Source organism: Carassius auratus, chromosome 38 (assembly GCF_003368295.1).
Source record: "Carassius auratus strain Wakin chromosome 38, ASM336829v1, whole genome shotgun sequence".
NCBI lineage: Eukaryota > Metazoa > Chordata > Actinopteri > Cypriniformes > Cyprinidae > Carassius > Carassius auratus.
In genome coordinates, this window is record NC_039280.1 from 16,050,612 (window position 1) to 16,068,781 (window position 18,170).

General features: G+C 38.4%; 2 protein-coding genes across 3 annotated transcripts in view; one reads left to right on the forward strand and one right to left on the reverse strand.

Annotated features, from left to right (window-relative positions):
* The window catches only part of LOC113057231 (pleckstrin homology domain-containing family H member 2-like), a 31,541-nt gene extending 28,103 nt beyond the window's left edge, over window positions 1–3,438 (reverse strand). Inside the window, exons 1-2 of the mRNA XM_026224465.1 lie at window positions 3,284–3,438; window positions 391–534 (exon numbers count right to left, since the gene is read on the reverse strand). Coding sequence (XP_026080250.1) covers window positions 391–510 — 120 coding nt within the window. The 5' untranslated portion in view covers window positions 511–534; window positions 3,284–3,438. The remainder of the gene's footprint in view (window positions 1–390; window positions 535–3,283) is intronic.
* A 159-nt stretch (window positions 3,439–3,597) lies between these two features.
* Window positions 3,598–18,170, forward strand: part of thada (THADA armadillo repeat containing) — a 91,928-nt gene continuing 77,355 nt past the window's right edge. For both annotated transcript variants that reach the window (XM_026224467.1, XM_026224468.1), the window contains exons 1-21: window positions 3,598–3,713; window positions 3,953–4,033; window positions 4,103–4,209; window positions 4,284–4,417; window positions 4,547–4,695; window positions 6,021–6,053; window positions 6,147–6,195; window positions 6,329–6,522; window positions 6,631–6,725; window positions 6,822–7,045; window positions 8,243–8,946; window positions 10,303–10,457; window positions 10,566–10,721; window positions 10,810–10,905; window positions 12,279–12,402; window positions 12,698–12,840; window positions 12,913–13,144; window positions 14,701–14,836; window positions 14,936–15,072; window positions 17,034–17,195; window positions 17,502–17,671. In XM_026224467.1, coding sequence (XP_026080252.1) covers window positions 3,961–4,033; window positions 4,103–4,209; window positions 4,284–4,417; window positions 4,547–4,695; window positions 6,021–6,053; window positions 6,147–6,195; window positions 6,329–6,522; window positions 6,631–6,725; window positions 6,822–7,045; window positions 8,243–8,946; window positions 10,303–10,457; window positions 10,566–10,721; window positions 10,810–10,905; window positions 12,279–12,402; window positions 12,698–12,840; window positions 12,913–13,144; window positions 14,701–14,836; window positions 14,936–15,072; window positions 17,034–17,195; window positions 17,502–17,671 — 3,273 coding nt within the window. In that variant the 5' untranslated portion in view covers window positions 3,598–3,713; window positions 3,953–3,960. The remainder of the gene's footprint in view (window positions 3,714–3,952; window positions 4,034–4,102; window positions 4,210–4,283; window positions 4,418–4,546; window positions 4,696–6,020; window positions 6,054–6,146; window positions 6,196–6,328; window positions 6,523–6,630; window positions 6,726–6,821; window positions 7,046–8,242; window positions 8,947–10,302; window positions 10,458–10,565; window positions 10,722–10,809; window positions 10,906–12,278; window positions 12,403–12,697; window positions 12,841–12,912; window positions 13,145–14,700; window positions 14,837–14,935; window positions 15,073–17,033; window positions 17,196–17,501; window positions 17,672–18,170) is intronic.

The following is an 18,170-nucleotide window of genomic DNA, read 5'->3' on the forward strand; positions in this document are numbered from 1 at the left end:
TGTGGTCAGGCGTCTGTTTATATTAACCTCTAATCTGCTCTCCCTCGAGATAGGCCAAAAAAATAGGCCATGGCACGCACACACACACACACTCTTTCGTGGAAATGAAAACCAAACATGGAAATGAGCAAATACTTTAATAGGTGGCTTCTTTGCCTTTCCTAGAATTCCCTTCGACTGAGTATCTTGGCAATATGAATACAGACGGGAATTAGCAGGGTGGTGACAGTTACCAACAAATCATATGCCTGTTCTGTTATTACTTTAATAAAAGATGGTTGAGTTTTACTTGCTCAGCATGTCTGATGTAATGGTTTTTAAAGCTTCGAGAGCAGCCCAGCAAGCCGAGCGAAGGGACTCAGGGACCGAGATGTAGTGCGTTTGACTGACCTTTTCTGCCGTGAGCTCTCGGATCACACTCATCTGTCCACGAAACTTGAAGAGCAGGGCCTCGAGGGCCATGCATTTCTCTTTCCACTCCCTGCCTGCGTTTCCATCGCCCTCCGCCATGCCGTCACCCCTCAGGCCCTGCCACTACATGAGGCACACAGAGCTTGTAGTAGAAGACCACTCAAGAAGATATACTATGAATCTGATGTGATATACAGCAAAAAACAATTATCTTGATATTTTTCAGCCTCTTCATAATATTTGATATACTGCATTTTCTGGACTATAAGTAGCACTTTTTTTCATAGTTTGGCTGGTCCTGCGCCTTATAGTCAGGTGAGACTTACTTATGAAAATTAATTTGACATGAACCAAGAGAAATGAACCAAGAGAAAACATTATCGTCTACAGCCGTGAGAGGGCGCTCTATGATGCTCAGTGCTACTGTAGTCTACACTGAAGACATAGAGCGCCCTCTCGTGGCTGTAGACGGTACAGTTTTCTCTTGGTTCTTAGTTCTAAATAAATGCGACTTATCGTCCAGTGCGACTTATATATATATTTTTTCCTCATCATGACGTATTTTTGGACTGATGCGACTTATACTCAGGAACGACTTATACCGTATTTTTCGGACTATAAGTCACACCTGAGTATAAGTCCAAAAATACGTCATGACGAGGAAAAAAAAACATATATAAGTCACACCGGACTATAAGTCACATTTATTTAGACCCAAGAACCAAGAGAAAACATTACCGTCTACAGCCGCGAGAGGGCACTCTATGCTGCTCAGTGTAGGCTACAGGAGACTTGAGCAGCATCTCTGGCAGCACAGAGCGCCCTCTCGTGGCTGTAGACGGTAACGTTCTCTGTTAGTTCATTTCTGTGGGTTCATGTCAAATTAATTTTGATAAATAAGTCGCACCTGACTATAAATCGCAGGACCAGCCAAACTATGAAAAAAGTGCGACTTATAGTCCGGAAAATATGGTAGTCCGAAAAATACGGTACATCTGTGCTATAAGGAACAATGCTTTTGACCAACCAGTCATATTTTAACATTGAAATGTGGTTAAGATAATATTTTTTTTTCAGCACTGAAAAACATTGTTCTAAATGTGGTAAAAAAAAAAAAAGTTGATCAAAAAACAACAATCAATGAATGTTTGTTGGCTTATGTTGAAAGGGAAGATGTTTAAACAATCAATCAATCAATGCTGTTTCCTTTTTACATGCATTGCATTTTTACTGAAACATTGTAATACAAGAAAAATGTCTCGGAAAAGTTGATGTGTGACCAACCTTCAAATGTAAAAAAAATATCGTTTTTTGTTTCAATAGTGAAAAAGCATAAGAGCAATATTGAAACAATGTTAAATGGTACTTAGAAATCAAACAAATACTTATATAAATACTTGAAATACCAATAAATCAACATTGAAATTAATTCACATATCAAAAAGATGTTGAAACAACATTGCAATATCAACATTGATTGAATTTGCAATATCAAAATACAATTCAGCAGTGATTAATCGTAGACCCATGATAAATACAGACTGACACCTCAAAATAATCATCATCAAGAGTTGCGAAATTAAATACTTTTAACATTCGGACAAAATAATCTGTCTCCTTTCCGCAAAAACATGCTTCTTGCAAAGTGTGGGTTTTCACAGCTTCCCATGTTTCACAGGACTCAGAATGACATTTGTTTGGACATGCACAGATGTAAATGAACAGTCACTATTCTGAATATGATGTTTATCTGATACAGAATTCTGATAAAGTGTATGCCAGCTGTCAATATTAACTGAAATTTTCATATAGCAGTATGGCATCTCAGATAAATTTGAACTTTAATCAGTTGGAAAGAAACTGTATTGGTTAGAAAAAAGAGAGGCAGCGAAGCATTCTTGGTCTCGAAGAGCAAAGGTAAGTATTTGAGGGCCAGGCAGGCAGAGCCCTGGACAAACTGACCACCACTACAAAAACAAACCCCATCCGCCAGCACTGATGCACCGTCATCACACTTTTCCATCAGAAAATTTTAACTATGAAAAACATGTGTGCACTGATGTAAAGCAGGTGGGGGAAAATGCAACAGCAATACAAAATATGTGTATAGAAATACAAACCTGATTCCAAAAATTGACTGTACAAATTGTGAGTAAAAAAGGAATGGAAGGATTTACAAATCTCATGAACTTATATTTTATTCACAATAGAATATAGATAATATCAGTTTAATCATTTGATATTTTATCTGTTGTATTCTGAATAAAATATTGAAATTTGAAACTTCCACATCATTGCATTCTGTTTTTATTCACAATTTGTACAGTGTCCCAACTTTTTTGGAATCGGATTTGTATGCGTTAATATATTACACATATGATCCTGGTTCTGGCTTTATTTAATGTTCTGTGAGTTTCACTACATAAAACAGATCAAATATACATTGATTCATCATAACATTATATATAATAAATAAATAAAAATTACCTAACCAAAATCGGTCTATCAGTTACTGTATATGTTAACTGTTAGCTGCAGCTAGTGACAGAATGATGACGCAATATAGTTTTATTCGTGAAAATTAATAGAAGAGAACAGGTTATAATTATTTAAAATTAACTGAATTTCTATTATATCAAATCAATAAATAGTGTATTTCAAACGTATTCAATACATATTAAGCTCTTAATTTTCAAAATTACTTTTTAAACAATCAACAGGGTACATAATACAGGCTACATTTATTTTTATAATCTATTTTCATCTAAATATCTAATATAGAACTTTCCTACTTGAATAAGTAGAAATAGAAACTTCAACACTTTAATATCATATTCCCTTTTTTGTTAATAGTTAAAGATTTTATCCTTACCCGGCAATCAGTATTACAGTGCTGAAGATTGAACTGGTTTCATACCATAATAAAAATAATATCCCGTCTTGTCGTAGTCGTTTTTGCACAAATAATGACCTAATTATGATACAAAGAGCGACCGTTTTCTAGCTCAAAGTTTTCACTCCAGTATCGTCCTGTGGAAGTGGGCGGGATAGAGGGCGTGTTTTTTAACAATCAAACTATTGTATGTGTGGTTGGAAAATGGTGATGTCAATTCTGATTGACTTTGTTGTGGACCAATCACGCATCAGAAGTATTCTGCGTGAACCAATCATCTTTGTGATGGGCGGTCTTCCGGCGCGACCCCGGAATCGACGCGTCACACGTGTATGATATGTTGCTGTGGAAATACTTATTTCTTCATGCAGCGTTGAACTTTGGTACCGCTAACTGTTTTGTAACAAAGGTATGACGATATATTTTCATGTTTCAGAATGTTTTGATCGTGTTGCAGAACGGTCTGTGTGTAGGGGAATGTAATAAACACAAACTGACTAGCACTGGATAACGCTAGGCTGAGCCAGAGCTCTTATAACTTCCTTAACTTGATATTCAGCACTTGTTGTATGATCGTTGTAAGTTATTATTTATGTAATAATTAATGTATGACACACATCTGCAGTTGCTGTTGTTGTTATGTCTCAGATCTAGTCATGGTTGTGAAGAAGAAAACACCTAAAGTGGAGGTTGTAGCTTTGGATGATGTCCAGCTGAAGAGCCTGACAGGTGAGTGACAGAAATCAACTTTTAGTGATTGCGCATGAGTTATCTGTAATGTTTCTTGCTTTCTTTCAGATTCCCTGTCTGTGGAGGGAGACAGTAGCTCCTCGGAGCTCGCTCGGGCTCTGAAGGACAGTTTATCATCCTCTGAGCCGCTTGAGCAGATCCAGCTCATCTCGAAGGTAGGTCTGCATCACACTCATCACTGAGTTATACTGAGTTATACTGAATGCACTGTTATTGTGTCTGTATACAGGCAGGCGTCCTGTTGGAGCGGTTGAGAGAGGATGAGTGCACTATAGGTCCTCTACTGCAGGCTTGCCTGAGCACACTAGCGTTCCTGTTCACCAAACTGCCAGCCAAGAACCCACTGAAGAGAGCCGTAGCCAGGTAACACATTTCTCTGGCACTGGCACTGGAAAATCAATAACTCAATTAAAAATGATTGACTTCTGTGTGCTTTGCTTGCATATATGTATCTATTTAACACATTGGCATCAAGCATTTCTTCTGTGTCAGTGCACTAGGTAGTGTCCCGGACTGGCTGCAGGAGCAGACGGTTGGATGTCTGTCTGAGAGCCTGTCGTCCTGTCTCTCCTCTGCAAGCACCGATCACTGCTCACACTTAACAGATAGCATCACTTCCTGCCTGGATGGATTTAAAATCGGTATGTTAAAGTGATGTCATTTTATAAGATTGGAATCAGTAAGTTGTTTTCATTTTATTTTTTAAGAAATGAATGCTTTTATTCAGCAAGGCTGCATCAAAATTGATACTAAGTGCAGTTATAATGCTGCAAAAGATTTCTTCTTTAGATAAAAATAAAAGTTGTGATTTTTAAACTTTCTATTTATCAAATAAAATCAATTAAAATCCAGAAAAATATTAGGCAGCACTAGAGCTGAAGATCTTTGTCCGAACCCGACGGGACCCGATAGGACCCAACAGGTTCGGGCTGAATTTATATCATCCTTCCGGTTTGCAAGGTGAACGAGCGGTCATGTGATGTGTTTCGATTAGCGCGAGAAAGATGCGAAAATGGATCCTGAGTAGGTGAAACGGAGGCTTGCCTCTGGCGATTTTGGTTTCACCAGCAACTAAAGCAGAGTCTAAGGTTTGGAAAAGTTTTGACCATGTTGATTATGAAAATAATGAGTGAATAATGACGCACCATCAGTGATCATGAACACGCTGAAGCCATCTACAGTGGATAAAATCATTTTCCTCCACAAAAACATGTAGACCTAGCCTAATCTCTGTGAGTAAAGGTTTTTCAAGTGATAACTAAATATTCACTGAGTCTTAAATGCATAATTTGGACTGAGTATTTACGCTAATATCGCCATTATTCTTTTATTAAATGTCAGCTGCTAGTGGCGAAGCAAATCCGGAGCCTTTATCTTAATTTCGTTATTTCCAAATACCCATCTTAATTTAATTTAATTTGTTATAAAAGACTCGTTTTTACTGGTGCGTTGGTCTATTCATAGGCTAAATGAGCCTATGCCTATTTAGAGTGCTGAAATGTTACAAGTTACAGAGAGGACTTATTTTATTTCTTTATTCTAACTTCCAAGTGGTCTAGTCTACGTTAGATATGAATGAATTATGTTAAAACATGTATAAATGACTCATTCTTGACAAAAGGCAAAAGAACTGTATGTGTGCTTACATTTGAATAATGTCGGTCTGTAAACGGGTTCGGGCTTCAGTCCTGTCGGGCCTTACAGCTCTAGGTAGCACAACCGTTTTCAACATTGATAGTATAGTAGTTTTGATTTTGAAGACTGGAGTAATGATGCTGAAAATTCAGCACTGCATCACAGGAATAAATTAAATTTGAAAGTATATTCAAATACAAAACAGTTGGTTTACTGTTGTTTTTTTCAGATTAAATTTTTTTTTTGTATATAATATCACAGATTTTTTTTCCAACCCCAAGCAGTATTATGTGAAGTGCAGTGTGTTTAAATTGTTCTGTTTGTTTCACAGGTGAGAAATGTGTTCACCGTTTGCTAACACAAGGTTAGTTTACAAGTTAAATCATTTCTATCTTAGGTTTTCTCCGCTTTTTTTGCTCATTCTGTCACTGATTTATTTATTTCTTAAATCTCCTAGTGCTCCAGTTCTTCCAAAGGACGTTCAGTTATTATGTGGAGCAGAACAGGTAAAGTTTTCCCTATTGTACTGTATAATCTGCTGTATGCATGGATGAAATCTTGTTCCTGTTACCCAGAATTCTTGAAGACTGTCTTTAGCGTGGTTTGTTGTTGTGTGCTGACGTTTGATCTGTTGTCCAGGGCTTTGTCCGGTCGTCACGTGGCCCAGGCTCAGCTGATGCAGTCGTGTCTGGCCGCGGTCAAGGCCTCAATGCTGGTGGTTCAGAGGTCTCAGGAACCCATCTCTACTTCAGTGCTTTCAGCTTCGGATGACTCGGATCTACATCAGGCTCTCAGTGGACTGCTCGGCTGCTATTCATGTATCTTGACTGATGGTAAGAGAAAAAACACCCATATATTCTTCACATGCAACTCCACATTGAGTGCTTTTGTATTTATTCCTGTTGATTTTTGTAGTATACTGAAGTTCTTTTCCCATTTAGAGGAGTTTATTCAGTCGGTCCAGAGCACTGCTGGGATGGCCGTTGTTTTGCTCATTAGATCTGTTATTGGCAGTGGAGATGATGTACCTGTCATAGTAAGTGTGAAGCAAGCAGCTTAATGTGTACTCCGTCTCATCTTGAGATGCATTCCTGGCTGTGGAAGTGCTGTTAAGTGTGAAGTGTGTTTCCAGGTTGCGGGTCTTCTGCAGTGTTCAGTGGATGCAGGCAGCATCGCCCCCCAGTGTCTGAGACAGAGCTGCGCAGGACTGTATGAGAGACGCAGGCCTGCAGCTGTGGCTCTGTATCTGAGTCATGGAGCTCTGGCGATGCTCAGCTGGAGAGGAAAGACTCTCGGTCCACAGGACGAGAAACTGCTGCTGCTCATACCTGAAGTGCTGCTGTCTCTAGATACGAGGTACTGAAGGATACCAACTGCATTCACACAAAGGACGTGCAAAGCTGCCGATTTGAACAGTTACGGGAACGAGGGATTTGTTTGCAAAATTAAATAACTGCCACTTGCTATAGCCTAAATAAATATTATTTACTTTCTGTTAATTTGGCAGCATGTTAAGCATATTATTGGCAGCATATAATTTTTTTTCTTCCCACAGTTATATGTATAAACTAGATCATTTTCTATTCAATTTTATATGCACTACTTTTCAAAAGTTTGAAATTTGAATTTTTTTTGTTTTAGAAAAAAATTATCTTATGCTCACCAAGGCTGCATTTATTTGATCAAAATTCTGAAAAGAAAAAAACTTATATTGTGAAGTATTTTACTTAAACTTAAAATAGCTGTTTATATATATTTTATAATGTAATTTATTTCTGTGATGCAAAGTTGAATTTTCAGAATCATTCAGTTTTCAGTTTCACATGATCCTTCAGAAATCATTCCAAAATGAATAAATGAACTCTTATTATCAGTTGTTATCAACTGTTAAAACAGTTGTGCCGCTTAATATTTGCTGTGGAAATTGTTACATTTTCTTTTTGAAAAATACTATTTGATGAATTAAAAAGTTCAAAAGGAAAGTATTTATTTAAATAGAAATCTTTATTTTAACATGAGGAATAACTTAACTGTCCCTTTTCAATTTAAATAATCTATGATGAAAAAATTGTAAATAATAAAATAATTTAAAAAGTAGTGTATATTCATTATGTAGTTGCTCCGAGTTCTCCACAATTATATTTCTGAAGTTGCATTACAGTAAATATTGTGAATATTTAAACAGCAAGCAAAAAAAAAAAAAAAACAGGAAATGAGAACCCCCCTGGAAAGACGAAATAAAATAAAATAAACATTTTAAAAACTCTAAAAACTTTTTCTATTAACCATTTTTTGTTAAAAGGACAAAATATGATTTTTTTTATTTTTTATTTTTCACTTCACATTTGTTTTGGGTAAAAAATTATGTTAGTAGAAAATGATGATTAATCTTGTAATTTCAGTTTTGAGAACCCAAAATGTAAGGGTAATAAAAAAATTTGCATCACTAAATTCACAATGTACTGCTGAGCTTTCTGAGCTCTCTGCTGAGTTTATTATGAAGTTAATCAGCCTGGACTCTGTCACCAATCTCTCTCTCTCTCTCTCTCTCAGAGTGAAGGAGTCCAGTACGGTGATGGTAGTTGCTCGGGTCTTGACACTTTGGAGTGGAGCTGCGCTTGACTGCGTCCAGGTGGACACATGTCCCCCTCTCCTTCGCTCGTCTCTAATCGGAGGCTCTTCTCTGATCGCACGCCTCCACCAGCACATCTACGCCCACTGGGAGCACCCCCTGGATGGGGTTCGACACCAGACGCGCTCCATGTTCCAGAACCTCCTCAAGCTACACCAGCACTGCAGTGACCACACGTCCGATCCCACCGGAGACCCTTACATCACCCAGCTCACCCAGGACCTTCTAGCACTGGAGTGGCATATGAAAGGAAAGTACGGCACACTGGGCTGCCTGGTGGAGCACTTGGGAGCAGAGTATTTACTCAGGCTTGATGGTGGACTGCCATCCAGGCTGCTGGGTCTGATGGGGGATCAGACGATGGCACCATACGCCAGCGACCTTCTGGAGAAGCTGTTTGTCAGCCATAAGGCCCAGTTGTGTGCACGGTTTATGGATGGGGACGCCTGGATAGATGGGTGGCATGAAGTTTGGGTGAGGCCTCTGCTGCAGGTACTGTGCACAGCCCGATTGGATCAAACCACTTATATCCTGGACTACTTCCTGCCCAAACTGCTACGCTGCAACCCCTCCAGCCTTAGCCACATGGTACAAGCCCTGCAGGAGATGCCAGCCTGCACTGAGGGTAAGAGTCTTGTGTGTGTACAGTACAGAAAGATTGGGCTCAGTAAGAGTTGACTTTTTATTTATTTAGTTTTTATTCAGCAAGGACATTAAACTGATCAAAGTGACAGTTTAGTGACGTAAAAGGCTTATACACACAACTTGATTTCTGAACTTATTGGTTTCGTTTTCTTTGTTTCTATGGATTGCTTGGTTTGTTACCGACATCTGGTGAAAATTTGTCAACGGCACCTTTAGAAATCTATTTACTGAGAAAAATGGTGTGTTCAATACTTACTCTACCTGCTGTGCATACATACATACAAACAAATATATGTAATATTGTGATTTATTACAACTTATTCAGCATTATTACTCCAGCCTTCAGTGTCACATGTAACATCCAGTCAATCACATGATCATTTAGAAATCATTCTAATATTCTGATTTATTATGAGTGTTGGAAACAGTTCTGCTGTCTCATATATTTGATGAATAAAAGGTTAAAAAGAACTGCATTTATAAAAAATAAAAATAAAAAATAAATTCTAATAATATATTTTCTTTACTATCACTTTTTATCAATTTAACACATCCTTGCTGAATAAAAGTATTGATTTTATAAAAAAAAAAAAAGAAAGATTACTGACCAGTAGTGTATATTGTTATTACAAAATATTTATATTTTAAAAACATAGCTTCTTTTTTTCTTTTTTTTTTTTTTTACTTTTCATCAAAGTATTCTAAAAAAGTCTCACATGTTCTGAAAAAATATTAAGCAGCAGAACTGTTTCCAACTTTGATAATGAATCATCATATTAGAATGATTTCTAAAGGATCATGTGATAATGATCCTAAAAATTCAGCTTTGCATCACAGAAATAAATGATAATTTAAAGTATAATACATTTAAAAACAATTATTTTAAATTGTAATAATATATCACAATATTAAATTTTTTTCTGTATTTTTGATCAAATAAATGCAAGCTTGATGAGCAGAAGAAACTTCTTTCAAAAACATTTAAAATAGTAATGTTTCCAAACTTTTGGTCTGTACTGTATATATATATATACCGTGATTCCTCAAATAAAAACCGGTAATCAAATAAATGATGGGCCTCTTATAGTGACCCGGGGCGTGGTCAACATGGACAAATAAAGGCCGGTCTTAAATAAAGGCTGGGGGAAAATTTTATTTGAGGAATAATATATATATATATATATATATATATATATATATATATATATATATATATATATATATATATATATATTTTTTATGAACAGTGTTATTGAATTTAAATGAGGATTTTGAGGCATTAGGGGTATTGTACAGAACTTACTGCTGTTTGTAAGTGCTAGTGTTTGTTCCTCAGGGTCAGCCGGCAGCAGAGGTGCGTTGGGGGCTCTGATGACGTGTCTGCGTGCCGCCCGGTCTCAGGGTGTTCTCAAGTCTGTGGAGGAGGAATTGTTTGGTGGCCTGGTGCCGCTCCCACTAATGCGACAGGCTCTGGTGCACAAACACGATCAGGTAAACGGGAACTACATTACATTTTACTATACCTTTAATAGATTTTAATGTCTGACTGTGTCAATTCTATAACACAAAGACAAATGAAGACTGTTTATATGAATTCAGGTGCGAATGGATGCTCTGGGTTTGGTATGTGAGAGCCATCGCAGCACAGAAACTCTGTCCAGACAGGAAATAGAGCTGATCCGCCACTTCCTGCCCTTTAACCTAAACAGTCAGTCACCAGGAGCCAGACAGCAGACTGTCAGTCTGTTAAAGAAGGTAGGAAGCAATGATAGCTTAAGGTTTGATTGGCCAGAAGATATTGGAGGTATGTTTTGATTGGTTCGTGTCTGTTTGGTGTTGTCAGCTCCTGTGTAGGGTGAAGGACAGTGCTCAGCTGCTGCAAAAGAAACTGGACCAACATCACAACCACAAAGACCAGCAAGTCCTCGACATGTACCAGGTATAACTGTGAAACTAACTGAGCTGTAAGAGACACTTTGTGGATAGGAGATTCATTGGTTCTAAATCAATGCATGCATTATTTCACTCAATAGACATTTTTGCTTTTGAAACTGAATAGATAACTGACCAAACCAAAAAAGTTGCATGGAAAATCTATCTGAAGGAGTGAGTTTAAAAATCTAAATGATGAGAAGTGCCAAGGAACATCATGAACCGAGAGATAAGAGTCTTCTGAATACACAGACATTGAGTGATGTGTTAAACACATGAAGCTATAAAACATTATGATAACAGAAGAAAAATGTGTTTTTCCATTAGCAGGAGTTCTTTTAGTTGTGATGAATACATTGCTCAGTCCCTCCAGGATTTTGTTGAATTTATTGCAAAATCAAGCAAACGCCTTAATTTTCGCAAAAGCTCATACATTTACGTAATTGTGGTAAAATTAAGTGAACAAAGGACAAAGTTCTTACTGACGTGGTCTGGCTCTTCATTAAACAAAAAGTTAAAGGTGGGGTAAGTGATTTCTGGTAGCCAGTGTTGATATTTCAAATCCCCAAAACAAACACGCCCCTAGTTTGAGAACTCCACCCCACACATGCGTACACAACCCATGCTACGATTATGGTGGTATCTGCTGTACTAAACATGTTATCTTACTTTTCGGACACACTTTGGGATCTGATGTTTGAAAGAGACAGTGGAGGAGGTTTAGACGCTCCAGGCTTATAGGGTGTCTCTTTATCATAGCTGAAGGGAACGACAATACGATTGCAGGCGAACAAACAAGCAAAAGCCAGCATATATTAGTTCTGTGAAACAAGGCAAAAGGCAAGCCTTCCTGCTCCTTGACTTCTCTCCAGCGCCTGAAAGCTGATCCGAAAATGTATACGGGTGCTCTCTCCTCCATTTCATGAGTAGACACGCCCCTGCTGCTGATTGTCTACAAGTTTGTTTTGCTACTCGGCCCGTACCAAAAAAATACATACCCCAACATTAATTGTAAGAAGTGTATAGTTTGGTTTTTACTTAGACCTGCGTTTGCCCCTCTCTTTATTTACACTACGTGCGTGAATCAGTGGGTGGGGTTAAACAGGCAGCGATGTAGAAGCAGGTGTTGATCATCTTCTGCAGAGGCCGTGTTTAGCCACACTGTTATGTCATAAAGTATAACTTTGCACAAGCTGTCGTTTTGGCAGATTGGCTTCAATATAAGCTGTTTTTAGAGAAACTAGACCGTTTTGAGTTCTGATGAAATTTACATGATGTTTTTATAGCACACCGTCCTCTTATATATCAAAAGATCAAGGGGATTCGGAATTCGCAGTTCATGACCCCTTTAAACTGAAAACCAGTTTTCTGTCTTATCAGGAGTTTCTGCGCTGGTTCTGTGAGACTCTGTTCCAGGTGTTTCACCCAGGAGCCTCGTTCTCCAGGTGTCTGATGGCTCTACACCTGCTGGGGCTGATCGCTGAGCATTTCACCTTTAACACTGGTATTTATATAACCTTTTCTTGCACAAGGATGTCACCTTAAGTGGTCGAATAAATATTGCCAAGATTAATAACATTGGTTAAAATATTTTTTCCCCTAATTATTTATAATAATTTTAGTACATATTATGTAAGTTGTTATCCATGTGTTTTTTACTACCTTTACATAGCATGGTATCATAAAAGCCTCTGTCACCTTTATATCAGCCGTCAGCCAACCTGCTCTCGAAGACATTCACTAGTCACCTCAGTGTACTTCAAATCATCTGTTCAACTCTTTTATAAAAATTTTTTCAGGCTGTGGTTTTGCTCTTGGAGACTCGGTGAGCTTTTCTCATGCTCAAGCTGTGCTGTGCTGTCTTGCAAGCAACTTTCTTGAAGTCAAACAGCTCGCTTGCAACCTGTTACAAAAACTGCCACCCGCAGCAGTGCGACTCCAGGTCAGTGTGAAAGTACAGACTACTACTGAGCGATGTTCAAGTGAATATGAATGCATGTCCTCCTCTGTGTAGGAGCCGGAGAGGCTGCAGTCTTTGCTTCAGGTCGCTCTGGACCTCAGCACCAGCACCAAACCCTTCGACAGCGTCACTGCCGCTCATCTTCTCAACCTGCTGCTGCACCAGCCGGCTCTGCAGGACGCGTTACTACGCTGTATCCAGAAACAGCACAGCCCTGTCCAGCCACCAGCACTGATCCAGTCCCAGACGTCTGAGTCTTCCAGTCTGGAGCAGAACACCCTGACAGGTACGCTTGCGTTAGATGACCATCACCCAAGATGGATGAAAATATTGTTTTATGATCCAGGCTGCCATCTGAATGATTGTAGGTTTAAGCAGGATATCAATTTTCAAGACTTTTCATAATTTCTATGATTTAATTTGCAAACTTTAAGATTGCAAATTGCATGTACAAGACTTCACTAGGAGCACTTTGCATAATAATCTCCGCCTACCGTCTTGAGAGAAACAGAACTCTGACCTGTCCCACCCCCCACACACACACACAGACGCTCTGGTTGGTGTGAGAGCATCATGTCGAGGAGACCGTTTGTTTTATTTTCAATGCCAAGAAGAATGAAGATCAGAAAAACCAATGGCTAAAATTTGTCATGTACAAACACGTCATTAAAATAAAGTGTAACTCCCTGAATACTCAACGAAGAGACATGAGAGAGATATCTATAGAAAGCTTGACATGTCTACTTTAAAACTAAACAAGTGCTGCCGAAAACAGATATTCTGTGATAAAGTAATCCATATGATGTCCGATTTTCACGTCTCCCTTCATTATATCTAATGTGACCACGCCCCCGCGCTGAATGCGCTATTCAGATTCAAACTGAAGCGCGCGGCTTGAATACACCCACACAGAAGAAAAAGCAGCGAGACTGTTCAAGTTTTTTATTTTACTGTTTGCTTCATGATGAGAGGAATAAGACATAATTCACCCCAAACAGATGCTAACGCATAGTTTACCGTGGAGGTGTGTCCAGAACAACCAATCCAAACTGGCTATGTTAGTTGACCAATCAGAACGCAGTATGCTACCGAAAGGTGGGGTTTAAGGAAACTGAATCTTTTGAACAGCTTTGCGCGAACCGTTTGGGGATCTCTGAGAATTGAGGTAATTTTAAAATGATATTTTGACAAAATGACAATGTTTTTTTAACTTTGGATGGATTTAAACCTAATGTACAGGACTTATAAACAGTGATAGGAAGCTTAGAATTTTCATCTTACTGGCTCTTTAAAGGGATAGTTCATCTAAAAAATAAAACTGGCATCAGTTACACACCTTCACATCTTTCCGAACCAATAAGACTTTCATTTATCTTTAAAACAAAAAGGTACAAGATATTTATAATGAAAAACCTGACAGATTTCTGTCACAAAATATAATTTTTTTAAAATTATATAATGAAAATAATATATAAATTTAGAATTTATCACTACTTCTGCTATTAGCAATAATAATAATATTAATGATTTTTAAAGAGCCAGTAAGATGAAAATTCTAAGCTTCCTATCACTAGTAATACAGGTAATTTTTGATTTCCCATCTGTGTGGCTCTTTAATATACAGTTAATAATTTATTTTGATTTAATAATTTTTTGTACAAAACAAAGATTCAAACACAAACTAAACATTGCCAATTTGCATTGTTTTCAATGAGTGGGAATGACCAGTGAGACTTTTGCGGTTATTTTGACTTTATACATGAATCAAAGTTAAATCGTGTGTATATGTCTGTATCTGAAGAACGTATGTCTAAATTAGAGAGCATATATGTGCTGTTTCAGTGGTGCGGTGGCTGATGGTGTGTCTGAAGGAAGAGGTTTTGAAGGCCGAGGCGTCTCTTCTGCAGGCCGCTGCTTCCTATCCTTTATACGGCAGAGTTCACTGCATCACTGCAGTCCTGCAGCAGCTCAACACTGGGTACATCTACACACACTTGACCTTTAATCGTCTCGTACAGAGGTGTTTGCGTTCCTTTAGTCTTCTGTGTGTGTGGTTGATATGTTTCTGTGTGTTTAGGTCACTTGCTCTGCTGTCTGAGTGGAGGGCTGTTGTGTCAGAGCTCATAGGCCTGTGCTACAGGATGTCTGATGTCGTGTCCCCTGTGGTTCAGAGCTCTTCCCCTGAGGGCCTCATTCCTATGGATACAGAGTCAGGTAAATGCATCTTACTCTGTCTTGACCCGCTGGCAGCGTTTCCAGCAATGCACTAGTGGACATTTTGTCTGTTGTCTGTCCCTTTATTTGCGCAAGGTAGCCTCTGTGATGTGTGACAGTAGAAATGCGTCAAATGATTGCTATTCTGTTTCTACTGTATAGATTGTGATTGCTACACGTGAGAGGGATGTGTTAAAGAACATATAGTGATCTTAAAAATGGAAAGCGGGACATGTCCCAAGAAAGTTAAGGCGAGGAAGAGCATCTTAGTTTGTGTTGTTGAGGAAAAAGCCAAGTTTTATGTTCAGTTGTCCAGCAATATCAGATCTTGGCACTTTCATGCATAATTTAGACGATGTGCGAGTTACAGGAGTATTTTACAACAACTTCAAGCACGGTTCGACCAATTAGCATTCAGAGGCAGAACTGTGCTATTCATCATGTTAGTCTTTTGTGATCGTGTTGGTTTATGTCTATCAAGTCTTAAACAAAAGAGAAAATAATTAAATTAGATGAGAATTACATTTTTATTTATTTATTTTACAAATAAAAAGTACCTCTCTTTGTAATCATTTAATTGGAAGAGGAGTTAAATTTTTTTGTCTCCTAATACAGTACCCGCCAATATATTATCTTAATATTTCAGTAAATGCGTTCATAAGAATTAAAATGATTAACAAAATGCTATAATAATGATAATAAGACTGGAATATTGTTTGTAAATGTATAGTTGTAATGCACTGTAACATAATATAAAAAAATGCAATATTTGCAATACTGGTACGTTATGTCATAAATTGTCACTTTCAAACATTCAAAGCTACAGGATGTTTACATGTGAAATCCTCAAGCTTTTATTTTGGTGAAGCGCTATTATATTTGCTCTTTGCTAAATAACGTTGGCTGGTTTTTCCATGAAAATAGCCTAAGATGTAAACATGGCATTAAATAAAAATACTTCGGGTGACCATATGTGCCGTTCAATAATGCCTAAAATATCCAGGTTTTGGCTATTTGCACTGTGCAGGTTGATCATTTTGTAACATTCATAAGAGCAGAGCAGACTGCTCCCAATGCTTTCGAATCGCTTTCACGTGTTTGTTTGTTCACTTGAAGCATTGTGGCGCACTTAGTTTTTTTTGGATTTGTGCACAGCGACACTTCAAGTCAATCGAATGAACAAACACATGCGCATGTTTGCATCGCTTTGATCGTCCCCTCACACGCAGCCCCATGATTGGTCGATTATGTACAATACCTGCATATTATTGGTCAAACTGCTCTGGATGTTTTAGACATTATTAAAATCCTGGCCGGGACGTGCGCATATGGCCACCCTAAAAATACTACTACTACTACTACAATTGTTATGCAAATGTGAAAATAAAGTGAACAATAGCACATGTTCCTACATGCATGTTAGACGAATGTGAAATAGACTTGTGCCACTCTTCCCTCTAAAGCACATCGTGCACACTATATATAGTTATTTACTTCACAACGTATGCATGTGATCACACTAAACCATAATCGCAATTTGAACTTTATTTTGATTAATTGTGCAGAGTTAATTATTTCTGTGTTTGGGAGACTTTAGAGTATATATTTATTTATACTTGACAGCATATATTGTTTTATTTTTGTTTTATGAAGGTCACTTTAAATGGAATGCTAGCTATGAAATCAGCCATTTCCAACCCAGAATGCTATTAAACAAAATACATCATTAGAAAATTATTAGAAATGAAATTGGAATACAAATATTCACAATTTTCAGAAAAAAGGCAGTTTTCCAGTAATGCTGTTGGAAGTGTCTAGAAGTCTACAGGGTCATAACTATTTTAGCTCTATTCAATTTCAGTGTCGTGTTGTATGTGGTCAGGAGTCGGGACAGTATCTAGTTCCAATTTAGATCTGTCAGTTGCTTGTATATGATGATAATACATTTTTCTTCTCCACAGAGACCTCTGCTGGCCTCCAGAAGATCCTGCAGGAGATTCAACCTCGTGACACAAATGATTTCTTCACTAGTGCAAGAGAGCTGGACCCCAGTGAGAGCGACTGTGACAGTGAACGGAAAGAGCCGGAGAACACAGTTCATAAACCACAGTCCTGTAACCGCGGTACAAACACGATCGCCCTTCACTAAATACAGTTCAAGCACCTCTACCATAGCATCGGTATTAAAAAAAAACATATTTCAAACTCAAATTTCATTCATTGACATATCATAAATTCAGTAGTATTATGTCTAATATGAGTAACCACACTCATTTTTTACCATTCTACTTTAGTGAACCAACAGTTGATTTCAAACGAGGGCTGGGATCGCTGTAATACATGTTCTGTCCATGAGAGGCCAACATTTGATCAGCGTTTTGCGAGTGTTCATTTGGGTGTGTGTGTGTGTGTGTGTTTGTGTTGTCTAGGTGGTGGTGTTGATGGAGAGGCCTATCGAGTCACGGCTCAGATGGTGCTGGTGTGTTGCTGGAGGACCATGAAAGAGGTGTCGATGTTGCTGGGACATCTGTGTCAGAGCGTGCCGCTGTGCTGTCCTCTCACACACGCTGACGGCAGAGGAGTCGTCACAGAGGACCAGGTCAGACTCCGACACAGACACACACTCCACAGGTGTCACCTGATCTAGCATTCATTGTCTGACACACATGCACACGCTCATCTCAAAGAGACTGTGTCGATGGAAGCCACCGAGCCTCCCTCAAGCCAAGATCTCGGTTACATAAGTGAGTGAGATAGAATGGAGAACTGTACCTCATGCCGTTGAGTGGAGACTTTTTCCAGTAAGCTGATCTTTTTGAGCTCAGGGCCGAGAGATGAGACATCATGGTAATTGCTAATACAGGCTTAAATATGGTCTAGCGAACAGCCCCTGAAGAGGCGTCAGGAAATGTGATCACGGTGAATACAACTTCATCTGCCATAAAACTGAGCCTGGCGGCCATTAAAAAGAGAATGTCAAACGTATTTCCAGTACAGACTCAAAGACTCTAAACCCTGAAGAGTAGGCTTCCTTCTAAGGTAGCACCCTATCCACAATATGCCTTAACTTGAATGTGATAATGATAATAACTTTAAGG